Here is a 14684-nt window from a genome sequence, read left to right on the forward strand (position 1 = left end):
GGCACATTCCTGGGGGCCTGCAGCTGTGGGGGGAGCCCCCCCAAGGAGGCTGGGGGGGTGGGTGCTGCCACTGTGCAGGGGGACAGGATGGACTCAGAGGCTTCATGGCTGGAGGTGCTCACCCCAGCAGCCCCATCTCCCCCATGCCCCCATCAGCCCCCCACAGCCTCCCCCCGCCCCATTCATCCCGTTGACCCCCCCCACCTCACGGGCCCCACAAGCATTTGCCCCCCCATGCTCCCCCAACCCCATTCACCTCCTAGCATCGCTATCCCCTGCGACAGCGGCTGGCCAGGGTCACAGCTGGTCCCCGCTCCTGTGGCCCCTGTGCTGGCTTTGCTCATGCAGGGGGGGCAGCTTCTCCCCCAGCCCTGAGGCTCAGCTGCGTCACCCCCCGTGGCTGGAGTCCCCTGGGCACAGGGCCAGGGTGGTGCTGGGCACACCCCAGGTACCCACCCATGGTCCGCAGCTGTGGCCTGGCCCCTGGCCCCCCAAGAAGCGGTGAGGATGTGCGGGGAGTCCTTGGGGCGTGGGCTGGAGCATGTGCAGGGGGGGCCAAGCCGGCTGGTTGTGGGGTCAGACAGAGTCTCTGGCCGTCTGTGGGGCTGGAGGGGGGTGCAGAAGCAGGAGACACGATGCCTGCCCCCTTACTCCAGGTAAATGTCCTCTGTGGGGCAAGCGTACTCCAGGTGCTCCTGGTAATATTCCTGAAATGCTCGTCTGCAAGGAAGAGCACATTGGGCAGCTCAGAGCTGGGCTGTGGCCCGGAGCCCCGCACCCAAACCCCCTGCACCCCAGGCCTGGCACAGCCAGGCTCCCTGCGCCCACACCCTGGCATAGCCAGCCCAGCTACACTGAGACCCCCTGCACCCCCAGACCGGGCACAGACCCCTGCTGCACCCAGACCTGCAGGACCCAGACCCCTGGCACCCCCACCCATGGCAGAGCCAGCCCCCCTGCACCCAGCGCACCAGCACAGCCAGCCTGGCTACACCCAGACCCCCAGCAGCGAGCCCTCCTGTGCCCCCAGCCCTGGCACAGCCAGGCCTCTGGCACCCAGCCCTGCTGCACCCCCAGCCCTGGCACAACCAGCCCTACACTGTGCCCCACGCAGCCGCACCCATCCCTGTCCCCATCTTACCCGACGCATTCGGCGACGTGCCGCATGGATTCCTGGGAGACGAAGACGTGGCAGGCGAAGCGGCTCAGCACCGGGTGCTTGGTGATGAACCCGAAGTAGCTGCAGGGAGAGGCAGGGTGAAGCGGGGGGACACCTCACTCCTGCCCTGTGGGGCAGCCCAGTGGACCTGGGGGGCTCTGTGGAGGGGACGCCTGGGGCTGGGGCAACCATGGTGGGGTGGGGACCAAGCAGGGGGGCCTGGTGTGGCACCACAGTAGTGTGATGCCCCAGGGAGGGGATGGAGGGGGCAGTCCCTTGGGGCTGGGAGCAGCCAGGAGGCTGTGGGAGGAGGGGGTCTCACCAGCTGTTCCGGGGGTGGCACCCACAGAAGGAGATGTTCTTCATCTGGAAGAAGTGGCTGCAGCGCTCAAACTGGAAGAGAAAGGTCAGCCAAGGTATGGGAGCCTGGCTCACAGCAGGGCAGGCACCCGCTCCTCCCCCAGCCCACCCGTGCCCCTCACCTCCTCTTCCCGGCTGTACTCGGTGACAGTCAGGATGAGCTTGATGCCCTGCAGTGTGATCTCCAGGTCGCAGCTGGCCGGCGGGCGCAGGTGCACTGTCAGCTTCCTGGTGGTGGCAATCTGGGGGCAAGGCAGGGTGAGCATGTGAGGGCAGAGCTTACGCTGGCATGGGGATGAGGAGGGGGTCCAAGCTGCCACGCCCCCTCCCTCATGCTCACCTTCTGCATGGCGGCGCAGAGGATGCCGTTGCCTTGGTGGTACGGCACCTCCACCGAGCCCAGGAACTGCACATTGAACCGCTCCACCCAGCATGGGTTCCTCTTCAGGCCTGCGCAGGGAAGCGGACGAGGAAACAGTGCCCCAAGCCCCCCCATGTCCCCCACGACCCCCCACAGCCCCAGGGACCCCGCAGACTCCTACCAATGGCATCCCTGGCTTGGCCAACAACCTCATGGGCATAGAAGGCGGGGAAGATGCCCCTCTCCCCCGTTCGCATGTTGTAGCCCCGGTACCAGTAGTCATCCTCCTCCAGCTCCACCAGGATGGGGTCATCCACGTCCAGCTCCAGCTCGTCCTCATGGCGTGGGATGAACCTGGGGGGGATGGCCAGAAGGAAGATGCGGACAGGGAGGGGCAGAGCCGCAAGAGAGGGGGCCCTGCGAGACCCCCCTGCTCATGGCCAGGGCCGGCATGGCCGGGCTCGCTGCTCACCTGAAGACGGCCCGGTGGGTTTGCTCCCGCTCCTCCCCGTTCACCATGCAGGAGAACAGCCCAAAGGACTCCGTGCCTGCAGAGGAGAGGGCTGCCGTGGGGCCAGGGGGCACCCCCTGCCTCTACCCACCCCGGGGGGCTGCAGAACCCTTGAGGCGAGGGGAGCAGGGAGCAGATGGCCATCACCCATGGACCCAGGCCTCTCCTTGGGGGGCCACATCTGAGCCCCTGGCCCTGTGCCCCCCACCCAGCAACCCAAGGCACTGAGGACCCCACAGGGCGCTGATGTGAAGGCATGTTGGGCAAAACCTCACAGCCCCACGGGGAGAGCTGACAGCCTTCGGGTCCAGGCCTACACTCCCTACAGCTGCTCTGCCCCTGTCCCACCTCCCATGCCATGCCACACAGGGATGGTGCCATCCACGGCCAGGATGGCTGAGGCAAGACAGCAGAGGGCAGCCAGCTGGCCGACAGCACACAGAGCAGCCCAGGACAGCACGGCATGGCATAGCACAGCACGGCATGGTGCAGCACAGCACGGCGTGGGTCACTTACTGGAGGAGCGGGAGGTGCTGTTGACGAAAACATTGAGGAACTTCTTGGAGAACTGCAGGTCGGCCTCAGGGGACGAATCCTCGGAGGAGCTGTGGGCATCAGGGGCCACCAGCCCATCCCCAAAGGCCGCCTCGTCCTCCAGGTCGCAGCGATCGCAGGCGCGGAGCAGGTCGCTGTCGTCGCTCAGCACCGAGGTGCAGCGCCGCAGGCTCACCAGCTCCAGCTGCGTGTGCTCGTCCACAACCAGCGTGTACTTCACCGAATCGTAGGCCAGGGACTCGTCCAGTGCCCGTGGCTCCAGCGCCCCGGGAGCAGGTGGCAACTCCCCCCCCAAGCTTCCCCGCAGCGGGTCCTCGGAGAAGGGGGAGCCCTTCAGGTAGGGCACCTCGTCCTCGTCTGTGGAGTAGGCCATGGTGAAGCCACGGTTGGTCTTGGCGGTGGAGACATCCAGGGCAGGCGGGCCAGTGTCGGGGCTCTGCCCCTGGGGCGCTAACCGGACATCGTCGATCATGTCATCGGCCTCCAGGACCCCCGAGTCCAGGTCCCTGTTGACAGCCCAGTCCTCTGGGCCGGTGGCTGGTGGCACCGCGGTGGCATGGTGCTCCTCAGCGGTGGCCTCGGTGCCGGGGGAGGTGCGCAGGGAGGCACGGGGTGGCCCAGGGCGGCAACCAAAGGTGGCCAGGACCTCAGAGGCGCCCAGCCTGTCGAGGGTGACAGGGCGCCCCGGGAAGACGGGTGCAATGGTGTCGTTGGTGGGGTTGCTCAGGAAGAGGAAGGGGCCCGGCTCGTCAGCGGGCAGCTCGGGCAGCGGCTCCATCCCAGCTCCCAGGGCCCGCTCGTCCTCGGCGCGCTGGAGGGAGCTGCGCAGTGTCTCCATGTCCACCAGCTCAATAGTGCGCTGGCAGTGGGGCAGGGCAGCCGGCTCCCCCGTGCCCACTGGCGAGTCCCGCGAGCCAGGCTCCCCATCCAACGCCTCACTTAGGATCTCAGGCTCCAAGTCGGAGGCCGGGGAGATGGTGTCACAGAGCGAGTGGGTCTGCTGGAAGCACTCATCTGGGCACTTGATGGGGTAGGAGCCCTCTGAGATCATCTTGTTGACAAGGTTGCTGAGCAGCCAGGGTGAGTCCGAGTCCTCACTCAGGTCAGGCTCTGACTCCGAGTCGGAGTCATACTCGCTGTTGTCCTCCTCATCTGCCTCGGGCATCAGCTTGGGCCCCACAGGCAGGTAGAAGGAGCGCCGGATGCTCTCCAGGCTGTGGTCTGGGTCGATCTTCAGGTCCAGGGGGCTGGAGGTGGAGACATCTGTCTGGCCCACAGGCGCGGAGGAGTCCACTGGGTTCAGGCTGTCATAGTAGCCCTCCATCTTCAGCTCCGCCAGGCTCTCCCGCCTTACCATGCTGCGTTCCGGGAGCTCTCTCTCCAGGGTCTCCTCCTCCTCCTCCTTGCCTTTGTCCAGCAGCAAGGAGTCCTTGATGCCCATCAGACCGGGGGCCTCCAGCTCTGTCTCCAGCTCAGCCTCCGAGGTGGGCGAGCTGGCCTCCTCGATGGAGTTGGTGAGGTGGGAGGACCTGCCGCTGCTGCTGTCGCTGCTCAGGTCCAGTTCCGTCTCAGAGATGGAGGAGATCATGTTGCTGACCAGGCGCCCCCCAGCAAAGGCTGCCTCGATCTCCCCCTCCACGTCCGAGTCAGAGCCGGGCGAGCTGAGGTCTTCGCTGTGCCGGCTGCCAGGCAGGAAGGGCTTGGTGGTCCTGCTGGTGAGGTCAGCCTCGATGCCAGGGTCTGAGGAGGGCGAGGTGGTCTCCGAGGAGCCTGAGGGGTGCCCGCGCACGCTGGCCGCCCGGCCAGACTGGGGGCCCTCCCCATCGGAGCTGAGCGGCTCCGCTGGCCCCACAGGGCACATGTAGGTGCCCATCAGCCGGGCGCCCTGCCCGTTGTGCCGCTCGGCGACGGCCCTGGCTGCCAGCTCCTCCTGGGACTGCAGGGAGCCAGGCTGCTTGCCGGGGGCCGTGGGGGACCCCAGGCTCCCAGCCCCCAGGGCACCCCTTTCGCCGGGTGCCGGCCTCTCCCAGCCACCAGCCGCTTCGTGCTTTGGTGGGGCAGGGCAGCCATCGGCAGCCGTGGTGGCCTGGGGCAGTGAGCCTGCGTCGGGGCCGGTGGGGGGGGCAGGAGGAGCCGCAGGCCCTGTTGGAGAGAGACATGGTTTAGGAGGCAGCTGGCAGAGGCGCGACGGGGAGTGCGGTGCTCGGAGCGCAGAGGAGATGATATTCATGTTATAATCTTCCCCGGCTCTCGGGGGCGATGGGTTACCATGTGCCAGGGACTCGTGGCTGTTGCCTTGCGAGTCAAAGGGGGAGGGCTGCAGCAAGGCGGGGGCCTGCCCAGCCCCGCTGGGGCTCGGCCCCTTCGGGCTCTCCAGGCAGGGTCCATCCTGGATGCAGGCGTGGGGAGATGAGTGTCCTGCAAGGGAAGGCAGAGCCCCACGTCAGCTCTCTGCCCCTGTGCCAGGGCCAAAACCCACCAGGCTTTAACCAAAGGGCTGCAGGGACCCCCCAGCCCAGTGTCACACTCTGGACTGGTTCCCCATGCTCACCAGTGTGTGAGGAAGAGGAGGAGGAGGAGTGGAGAAGGGCGTCCTGCCAGGTGGTACGGTGAGCAGGCGGTGCGAAGCTGCCGTTGTTGTTCAGGGAGTCCTGGGGAAAAAGCAGAGCCAGGGTGGGTGGGCGAGCCCCGGGGAGGGGACTGGGGGGGACTGGGGGGGGGGGGGGGTAGCCGAGCCCTAAGGCACATTTGGGGATGCAGCAAGGCAGGAGAGCTGGTGTGCCCAGCAGGGGCTGCGCAGGGACACCAAACACGGCTGGGCCCGCCCGGGGATGCCCCTCGGCACAGCTCAGTGCTCCCCAGTGGCTTGGCAGCACCCAGGCCACGTGCCCAGGAGCTTATCCAGATTAGGGCCGCAACGTCCCCAGCTCCCCTGCCCAGCCAGATGCATGCCCGGCAGCACCTGCCACAGAGCGGGACCAAGGGATGGCACGCTGCCCGTCCCACGGGGCCCTGGGGACAACACCTGGCAGGGGACATGCCAGCACGGGTGCTGATGCCACAGGACCCCCAGCATGAGGCCCTGCCGCACCCTGCCTCCCAGAGAGCGGAGCCCAACCCCCACAGGTAGGACCCTTCTGCCTCCCCCAAAGAGCTGCCAGCCCCGTGGTGCAGGCAGGAGCGGGCACGGCCAGGGCTGCCCGTCCGGCATGGCGGCAGCTGTGGATTAGTCCTGGCGGGAAGTGCAGGCAGCAATAATCCTGCCGAGCAGGAGATTAGGGAGTGGGGCTGGCGCCATGTGCCACAGGGCATGCACAAGCATGGTGGTGGGGACCCAGCACAGTGGGGAGGGTCGGGCATCGCACAGGCTGTGCCACAGCCCCAGGGATGGGTGCTGGGGAGGGACGGGGAAGGGTGCTGGGAGGGGACGGGTCCCAAGGACCAGGGTCTTGCCTCCTCCTGGGGCCAGTGCAAACAGGACAAAGCAAGGGTTACCGGGATTTGCACCCTAGGCACACTGGTGGGGGCTAAATCCAGCCATCACCAGGGTCTTCGCTCACATCCCAGCAGATGATGGACCAGGGTGGCTGGTGGGATCCAGCTTTGCCGGTGCATCCCACCAGGGTGCAGTGAGTCAGGGCTGGGAGAGTCTGAGGGTGAGCCCTGGGGCTTTGTCACCCTCCTGTGCCAGCCCGGCCAAGTCCCACAGCCCCCACAGCCCCAGCAGCATGCGGTGCCCTCCCAGGAGGGGGGGCCGAGAATCCCGAAAGCCCCCCAGCACCATGGCAACGCAGCCGGATGCAGGCAGCACCACACGCAGCTTCCCACACACTGCGGTGGTGCAGCAGCTCGGGGCCAGCACCGCACACGCGTGCGCATGGGGACACAGGGACCCCCACACACCCCGGGGGAGCCCCCAAGCCCAGCTCCAGGGATGGAAAAGGAGGGACACAGAATGCACGAGCACCTATGCACGCATGCACACACCAGTGCACACGCACGTGCGATGCACAGGGCCAGCACACGACACCTACTGTGTCCACAGCCAGCAGCTGCCCACACCCCTCCAGCACTCACAGACACCCCAGACACCCCGCTCGCCCTGGGGACCCCTGGATCCTCCGGGACCCTCAGGCCAGGGCCTGGCAGGGGGAGTGCAGGGGCCACGCACAGACACATCTCCAACGCCCTCAGCTCAGCCCCGCCACTGCAGAGCTGGCGTCGTTTTGCCCTTCTCTGCTCCTGCTGGTGCTCACCACCCTGGGGTTGGTGCAGTCCTCAGCCCCTCTACTCTGGGCAGAGCCCACCTCTGTGGGACCCCTTCCCATGCTGCACCCCAGAGCCCTGCTCCTCCTCTGCCAGCCCGGCGGCATGGGGGGCAGAGACCCCGGGGGCAGGGGGTGCTGACAGCCCTCCCAGCTGCCCCCGCCCTCACCTGGGTGCCTGGGGCTGTCAGGTTGAGGGTGGTGGGTCGGTGCTTCTGCGTCTCTTCCAGGGCAGGTGAGGGGATGGGTGAGGCTGAAGGGGATGGTGGTGCTTCCAGCTCGTTGCCCTCCTCCTCCTCCTCTTCTTCTTCCTCCTCCTCCTCATTGTCGTCGATCATCTCGAACTCTTGGAAGTCATCCTGGAAGGTGCAGACGGGGTGCGGCTGCTCGCCGCGCTCCAACACCAGGCAGTCCTGGGGATGCAGCACTGAGTTAACAGCCATGACACTCAAACTCATCCTGGCCATGGCCCCGTTCCCCAGGCTGGCACGCTGCAGCGGTGTGACCCTCCCCAGCAGCTCTGCCGGCACTGGGCTGGAAGCACCTCCAACTCCTGCCCCAACAGGATGAGGGTCTCCAAGAGAAAAGTGCCAGGGCCCCCTCCTGGCTCTGCCAGCACCCTGCCTCTCTTGGCCTCAACACCCAGCACAATCTCACCCGCAAGCCTGCCTGGCCCCTGCCCGTTTCCCTAGCACTTCTCCCCCGAAGCTGGGCAGAGCTGAGTAAACAGGAGCCACTGGAGCCACGGGAGTGCAGTGGCAGGCAGGCACCCAGCTGGTGGGGCCAGCATAGGGCTGGCTGCTGAGCCACCCATGCTCCCTTCAGCCACTCCATGGGGCTTAGCCAGAGGTGGTGGGAGACCACAGGTGTCCAGCCATGCCAGGGGTTCCTGGGCTCAGAACCCTGCCTGCGCTCTGCACCGCATCCCCTCAGTGCCCTGACACAGGGGGCCCTGCACCTTCTGCTCCTGGAGGGCCTTTGCCGGGTCAATGTCCCCACCCAGTCCCCACCAAAACTCTGTGCAGCCACCGCATCCCGGGGCGCAGGGGGGGGCTCGGCACGCTCAGCTCCTGCACCTTCTCATAGTGGTCCGAGTCGTAGTTCAGCCCAATGCCGCAGTCATCCGTGATCTCCGACAGATCCTCATCGTCAAACTCCTCCAGGCTGATGTCCTGGGGGGGCCTGGGGAGAGGGACGGGGATGTCAGGGCAGGGGCCACACGATGACAGACCTCAGGGAAATGCCTCCCGTTTTCCCCACAGCATCAGGAGGGCCCGGAGAGTTGAGCAGCACTGCAGGCACACACTGGCATTGTACCGCCATCACCCCAAGGTGCCAGCATGGGCGCACCAGCTGGGCAGCACTGCAGGGACGTGCTGGCCTAAGACCATCAGCCAGGGCACCGGCACCAGCCACACCGACATGGCACACTCTGACCAGCAGCACTGGGCCCAGGACCCTGAGCCACAGCCCAGTGCCCTGCCCCATGCCGGGAGCCAGGCAAGGCCAGAGACGACGGGGAGGGCGATAGCCACAGCAGTGCCCGGGGTGGCCGCCCTCAGTGCCACGCTGCTCCCGGCCGGCTCGCTGCAAACTGCCCGGATTTACCACCGGCCTCACAATGGGGCGGTGAGAGCCCTGTGTGGCTCAGGGCCATGCAGCCATGGGTTGCCCCTGGCTGAGTGGAGATGCTGAGACCACCACCATGGTGGGCAGCACATCCCCCAAATTTCGTGCCCGGCAAAACCCCTTGAGCCAAACCCAAGGCACATGCTGGAGGATGGGCAGCGAGGGGACAGTTGCTGCCACTGGCAGCTTGGGGGTGACCCGTGCTGCAGGGCTGCTTCCCAGGCCTTGGGGGTTTATTTTAGGTGTAACCTTTATTTTACGCCTAACCCCATGCAGGCAGGGATGGGGATGGCAAGGCAGGATCTGTGCCCTGACACCCCAGCCTCGCCCACGCTGCCTCCCTGCCTGTCCCACAGGCAGCGCCAGGGCTGCCCCTGCCCGGGGTAAGGGCACTCCGAGAAACCAAGCCCAGCCTTTCCTTGGGAACCGGGGTGTCATGGAAACCAGCGGTTTCTGCAGGGAAAGGGAAGGGGAAAAAAAAAAAAAAAAAGAAAAGAAAAAAAGGAAAAAGACAACTCTTGGCAGGATTTGGTGTCAGAAAACGGAAACCAAACGTTTCTGGTGGCTCTGTAAGGTGGGAGGTGCGGCAGCGCCCGGGAGCTGGCAGGGACCCTCTGCCCACCCCCACAGCGTCGGGGGACACCCAGGGCCCCCCACAGCCCGGCAGCACCCCAGGAAGGGCCAGGGCAGGTGGGGCTCCTCCTGCAGGAGCAGGTCTGGGTTCTCACTGGGGCCTTGCTGGGGCCCAGCCCCGGGACCCAGCTGGCAGCAGGAGCAGACCCCCACAGGGTAGGGGGGTCACAGCCCCCATAGCCACAGCTGCCTCCTGGGCTGCCACCCTCCCTTTGCCCTGAGCTCCCTTTTTCCATCCCCTGGCCCCAGCACGGAGGCTGGGCACTTACTCCCATTTCACAGGGAGAAAGATTTCCCCTAATCACATAATTCCCAGAAGTAGGCCATTGAGACTGCATCAAATATTCGCAGATTTGTGGCGAAAGCATCAGAGCCAGCGGTGGGACCATGGCCGTGGCCTGCAGTGGGGCACAGGTCTGGGCCAAACCCCAGACCCCAGCCAGGGGTAGGGCAGCAGGTCCCTCAAAGCGGTGGGGGCCAAAGCCTGTGTCCGCAGCCCAAGAGAACATTGGGGGCTGCTCTCCTGCAGGGGCAGAACCCTCCTGCTGCCAGACTGCTGGGACCTGCCGCCCTCCCTGAGGTGAGCAGGGCTCTCAGGGGTCCCTCAGCCACCTGGGCAGAGGAAGGAACAGCACGGCCATGGGTCCTCCTGGGATGGAGACTTGCTGGGGTCCTGCAAACCCCCAGCCAGGCTCTGCTCCCATGCCCCTGGACCCTCCTCACCCAGTGGACAAACTCCTCCACCATCCCCCATCCCAGCTGAGGGGACATGCACACCGGGCCAGCATGGCACAGCGGTCCTGCCCCACACAGGGCTCCTGCCTGCATCCAGCCAGGCTCCAGCTGTCCAGGGATGCTGTCCCCCCTCAGTGGGGAGCGACCGCCGCGACAAACTACGGCTGAAATTTCTAGGTCACAGCACTACTGAGCTGGGGCGGGCACAGTGGGATGGGGCTGCCAGCGAGAGCCAGCCCAGCCCCACAGCCACCCCAAGGGGACCCTTGGGGACCTTGGCCATAGCCCCGCTCCAGCCAGAGAAGGTGCAGCACCATTGCTGTGGGTGCAAGGACACAGTAAGAGCACCCCAGACACACTGGTGACGAGCAGCAGGCAGGAAGGATGGTGTCCATCCCCACAATGGCTGCATGGGACACCATGGCCAGCCACAGTGATGTGGGTGGGAAGCACCTGAGTAAGGTTCCAGAGCTGAAGTGGAGCCAAAGCAGTGGTTTGGGGAGGGAGGAGCTCTCCCCAGCCCCACACATGGAGAGGGTGGTCAGGAAAAACAGGAGGCAGCAGGACGCCCTACCACAGGGTATGCAGGGACCCAGCACCCCACTGCGCACCCCAGGCCAGCCTCGCCACCCCAGCTTTGACATGTCCTGAGCCAGGACAGGCTGGAGGAGGGGAGGGCCAGGAGCTGGAACCCAAATGGGGCATCACCCACCCCTGAGGCACAGGGAGCAGGGTGGTGCAGGGATGGGGAGCAGGGTACACAGTGGGGTGCACACCTGCACGCACACCAGTGTTTGCATGGGGGCTGGGCTTCCCGAGGAGGGAGTGACAGCCCAGCAGGCCACAGAAAGATTGAGTTTCCTCATTATTTTCAGACCAGCTCCCTGGACAGTTTGCCCCGGCAGTGGTGCTGCAATGGCTTCTCCCACAGGGATGGGCCAGGGACCCAGCCAGCAGATGTGCCCTCACCCCACTCACTGACCCCCAGCTGCTCCCAAGGCAGGGAAGGTCACAAGGTCAGTGAGGACCCTCAGGGGCCTGGTCCCAGCCAGCATCCCCCATTCCAAACCTTTGACTGGCACCCAGGGTTCCCAATGGCCAGACCTGCAGCCATCCCCCGTGGGGCTGGTGCCCTGGACCAGGAGACAAGAGCTGCTTCACAGGAGCCCTGCTGAGGCCCCGCAGCATGTGCACCATGGCCTTTCCACAGTGATCTCTCCCCACCACATCACCTTGACCGGCTTCTCCTTCCCCTCCTGGAGTGTCAGGGGATCCCACCCTGGTCACCAACCTCACCAACCCCCGGGCTGGGCACAACCTCCCCACAGGCCTCCTTGAAAAGGGCACAATCCAGATGCAGCCCCTGCTAGGCTGGGCATGCTGGTGCTGTGCCCTGGTGCTGGTGATAGCCTGGGCCTCACTCTCCCTCACCAGGCCCTGCCAGGCTCTGGGGACCCGCAGGTGCTCAGTGAGACCCAGGTGCACTCACTGCCCTGCAGATTTGACCCTCTTCCCTGGGCTAGTGCAGGGGTGCTGCGCCCACTCCCCAGGCTGCCTCCTTCCCCGGGGGGGAAGGGTGGATCTGGGTCAGGCTGGGGGTCCTGGAGGGTCTGCCCTCACCTGCCTCTCACTGCCCTGGCTGGGACACATCCCTGGCAGCAAAGCGCACAGACCTGCCGGGGCCAGCTCTGACCCTGCACAGCAGGGCTTGGGGGCTGAACGGGGAGCACTGTGAGGAGGACACAGCTGAGACACCCAGAGATTTGCCCACATCCCAGGAGAGAGGTGGGAAGGAGCCGGGCAGCCACAGCAGAGGCCGTGTGCTCCAGTCCCTGCACCACCACAAGCCGGGACGCCCCAGGGTCCCACTGTGCAGCGTGGCTGGGGAAGGGGAAGGGAAGGGGACGCCCGGGGAAGGGGACGTGAGACTTGCCCAGTGTGGGCCAGAACCAACCAAGGGCACATCCCCCACGCCCACTAGACCCCAGCCCCCTGGTTCCACAGCTTCCGCACGCCCAGATAGATGCCCCCCGCCGCCATCTCCCACCCTTTGCCACCCCACAGCCCCCTGCTGAGCCAGCCCATCCCGTGCCCAGCTCCCGTCCAGCCCCACGGCCCCGCACCCCACTGCTCGCCCAGGGACCCCAGCCCGGAGGGGGTCCTGCCAAGGTCAGGGCAAGGTGCGAGGAAGCGGGGTGATGGCACCGCCGCGTCCCCCTCCCCGCTGCCCGGGGAATGCGCCAGGACGGCCCGGCCGGTGGCAGGTGGCCCGCGGTCCTGCGGCCCCGGCTCCCGCGGGACCTGCGGTAAGGTGACCCGCCACCGGCAGCGCCGGGCGCTGGCGCAGCTCCCTCGGGGGCTGGCGGAGGGGGGGACACGGCCCTCGGCACGCACCGGCCTTTCGCCCGCCTCTGGCCCGGGGCGCACCGAGCCCCGGCGGGGGCCGCCTGCGAGCCCCAGGGGCCGAACGACCCCTTCTCCCGGGGGCGCCGGACCCTGCGGGGCCCAATCCCGGCGCCGGCATCCAGCATCCCCGGCCGCGGCCGGGGCCGCTGCGGCGCCTCGGGAGAGACAAAGAGGCGGCGGCGGCGGCTCCCCCCGCGCGGCGGGATGCGGCGGCACCGGGCACGGCCGGGCCGGGGCGGGGGGGCCCTCAGCCCTAGAAGGGCTCTGCCCCTCCGTGAGGAGGGGGAGACGGAGGAGACCCCCGAACCCCAGCACCGCCCCCCCACCGGGCCCGGGAGGGAGCGGATGGGGCCGCTCCGAGGAAGGGGGGAAGCACTGCGTCGTTATTGCCCGGGCCGGGCCCGCAGCAGCGGGAGGGCAGCGCGGCCCCGGCATCCCAAGGTGAACGGGCGGGGGAGCGGCGGGGGCCCGGGCCCGCCATGCCACCGCCCCCCCCCCGGGCCCCGGGCCCCTCCGGCGCGGCCCGCAGCGGGCAAGCCCCCCGCAGCGGCGGGCCCCGGGCATCCCGCCCCCCCTCCCCGCGCTCCGGGCCGGGCTCACCTGCAGCCGGGCGGGGAGAGCGAGTGGAAGGTGGAAAGCGAGAACATCTCGGCGCGATCCGCCATCTTCTCCCGGCCGGGGCTGCGCCGGACTGCGGAGCTGCGCGGGGAGCGCGGGCAGCGCGGCCGGGCGGGGCGCGGGGGCGGGAGCCGCGCTGTGGCGGGGGGGCGGCGGGGGACGGAGCCCTACAGCGAGGGAGGGGCCGGAGGGGGAGGGGAGGGGGGCGGGGGGCCTGTAGGGAGGGAGGCGGGAGGTATGGGAGGGGATGAGGTGGTATAGGGAGGGGGGCGGGGGGGCTATAGGGAGGAGATGGGAGGTGGTATAGGGAGGAGATGGGCGGTGGGAGGGGACCGGGGGTGCTATAAACGAGGGGCGGTATAGGGAGGAGTTAGTATGAGAGGGATCGGGCGGGGGTATGGGAGGGGATGGGGTGATACAGGGAGGAGTATGGGAGGGGATGGGGGTGATACAGGGAGGGGACGAGGGCTATAGGAGAGGGCGGGGTGTGTAGGGAAGGCTGCGGGCGGTGGTATACGGAGTGGGTCGGGGCGTGGTACAGAGAGGAGATGGGGGTGAAATAGGAAGGGGATCAGGCGGTTATGGGAAGGGATGGACGTAGTATAGGGAGGGGATGGTATGGGAGGGGAGCGGGGAAGCTATAGGGACGGCATGGGGGTATAGGAGGGGGCAGGGTGTGGGGGGAGGGGAGCGGGCAGTGGTAGAGGGAGGGTCAGGGGAAGGTATAGGCAGAGGGTGACCAGAGGGGAGCGGGGAGGAGATGGGGGTCTCCAAGGAGGGGAGGGGGGCTGGGGGCAGCAGGAATGGCCGAACGAAGGGGGGGGGGGGGGGCGCCGGTCGGTGGTCTCTAGGGAGGGCAGGGGTCTGTGCAGAGAGGGGTGAAAGGCTGTATGGAGGGGAGCAGAGAGGGGCTGTGTAGGGAGGGGAGCAGGGGGAGGCTGTATAGGGGGAGAGCAGGAAAGTGCTGGTGGATCCTAGAGAGGGGGCTGGGGCCGTATGGGGGGAGCAGAAGGAGTGGGGGGCTGCGCAGGGATTGTATGGGGGGAGCAGAGAGCGGGTGGTACATGGGGGTACCGCGGAAATGCAGAGGGCTGCGCGGGGAGGGGCAGAGCTGCACGGCGGGCTCTGCGGAGCCCTGTAGGGAGGGGTAGGGGGAGGTATGGGAGAGATGCAGGGGGTTGCACAGGGACGTGCAGGGAACCGCGCAGGGCAGCGCAGGGGGGCACGGGGGCGATGGGGGAGGGGCAGGACGGGTCAGGGGCTCTGTAGGGAGGTGTGAGAGGGGTCAGGGAGCCGTACGGCGAGGCGGAGGCGGCTCAAGCCCGACCCGAGCCGGCGGAGGCGGCCCGGGGCCGCGCGGCGGGAGCTGTCCGGTGCCCGGTGCTGAAGGCCCGGAGCTGTCCGGTGCTGGCGGGCAGGGGACGTTGGGGGATCCAGGGGGTCACGGAGGCT

The 14684-nt window shown here is 67.4% G+C and overlaps 1 protein-coding gene across 2 annotated transcripts; it reads right to left on the bottom strand.

Moving 5' to 3' along the window:
• Nucleotides 1–218: 218 nt before the first annotated feature.
• Nucleotides 219–13388, bottom strand: MAPK8IP2 (mitogen-activated protein kinase 8 interacting protein 2). 2 transcript variants are annotated; one of them, XM_056342092.1, is made up of 13 exons: nt 13215–13388; nt 8288–8393; nt 7382–7624; nt 5498–5597; nt 5215–5364; nt 2908–5088; nt 2353–2428; nt 2062–2234; nt 1860–1969; nt 1642–1761; nt 1482–1552; nt 1142–1240; nt 219–720 (listed from the first exon to the last, which is right to left on the bottom strand). In XM_056342092.1, exons 1-13 carry the CDS (start codon nt 13277–13279, stop codon nt 648–650), a joined length of 3567 nt encoding a protein of 1188 aa, XP_056198067.1. In that variant the 5' UTR covers nt 13280–13388; the 3' UTR covers nt 219–647. The 2 variants fall into 2 exon arrangements, with proteins under 2 accessions (XP_056198067.1, XP_056198066.1); XM_056342091.1 differs by having other exon boundaries at nt 2908–5364; nt 13215–13387.
• Between the last annotated feature and the right edge of the window lie 1296 nt (nt 13389–14684).

Source organism: Falco biarmicus, chromosome 5 (genome assembly GCF_023638135.1).
Source record: "Falco biarmicus isolate bFalBia1 chromosome 5, bFalBia1.pri, whole genome shotgun sequence".
Taxonomy (NCBI): Eukaryota; Metazoa; Chordata; class Aves; order Falconiformes; family Falconidae; genus Falco; species Falco biarmicus.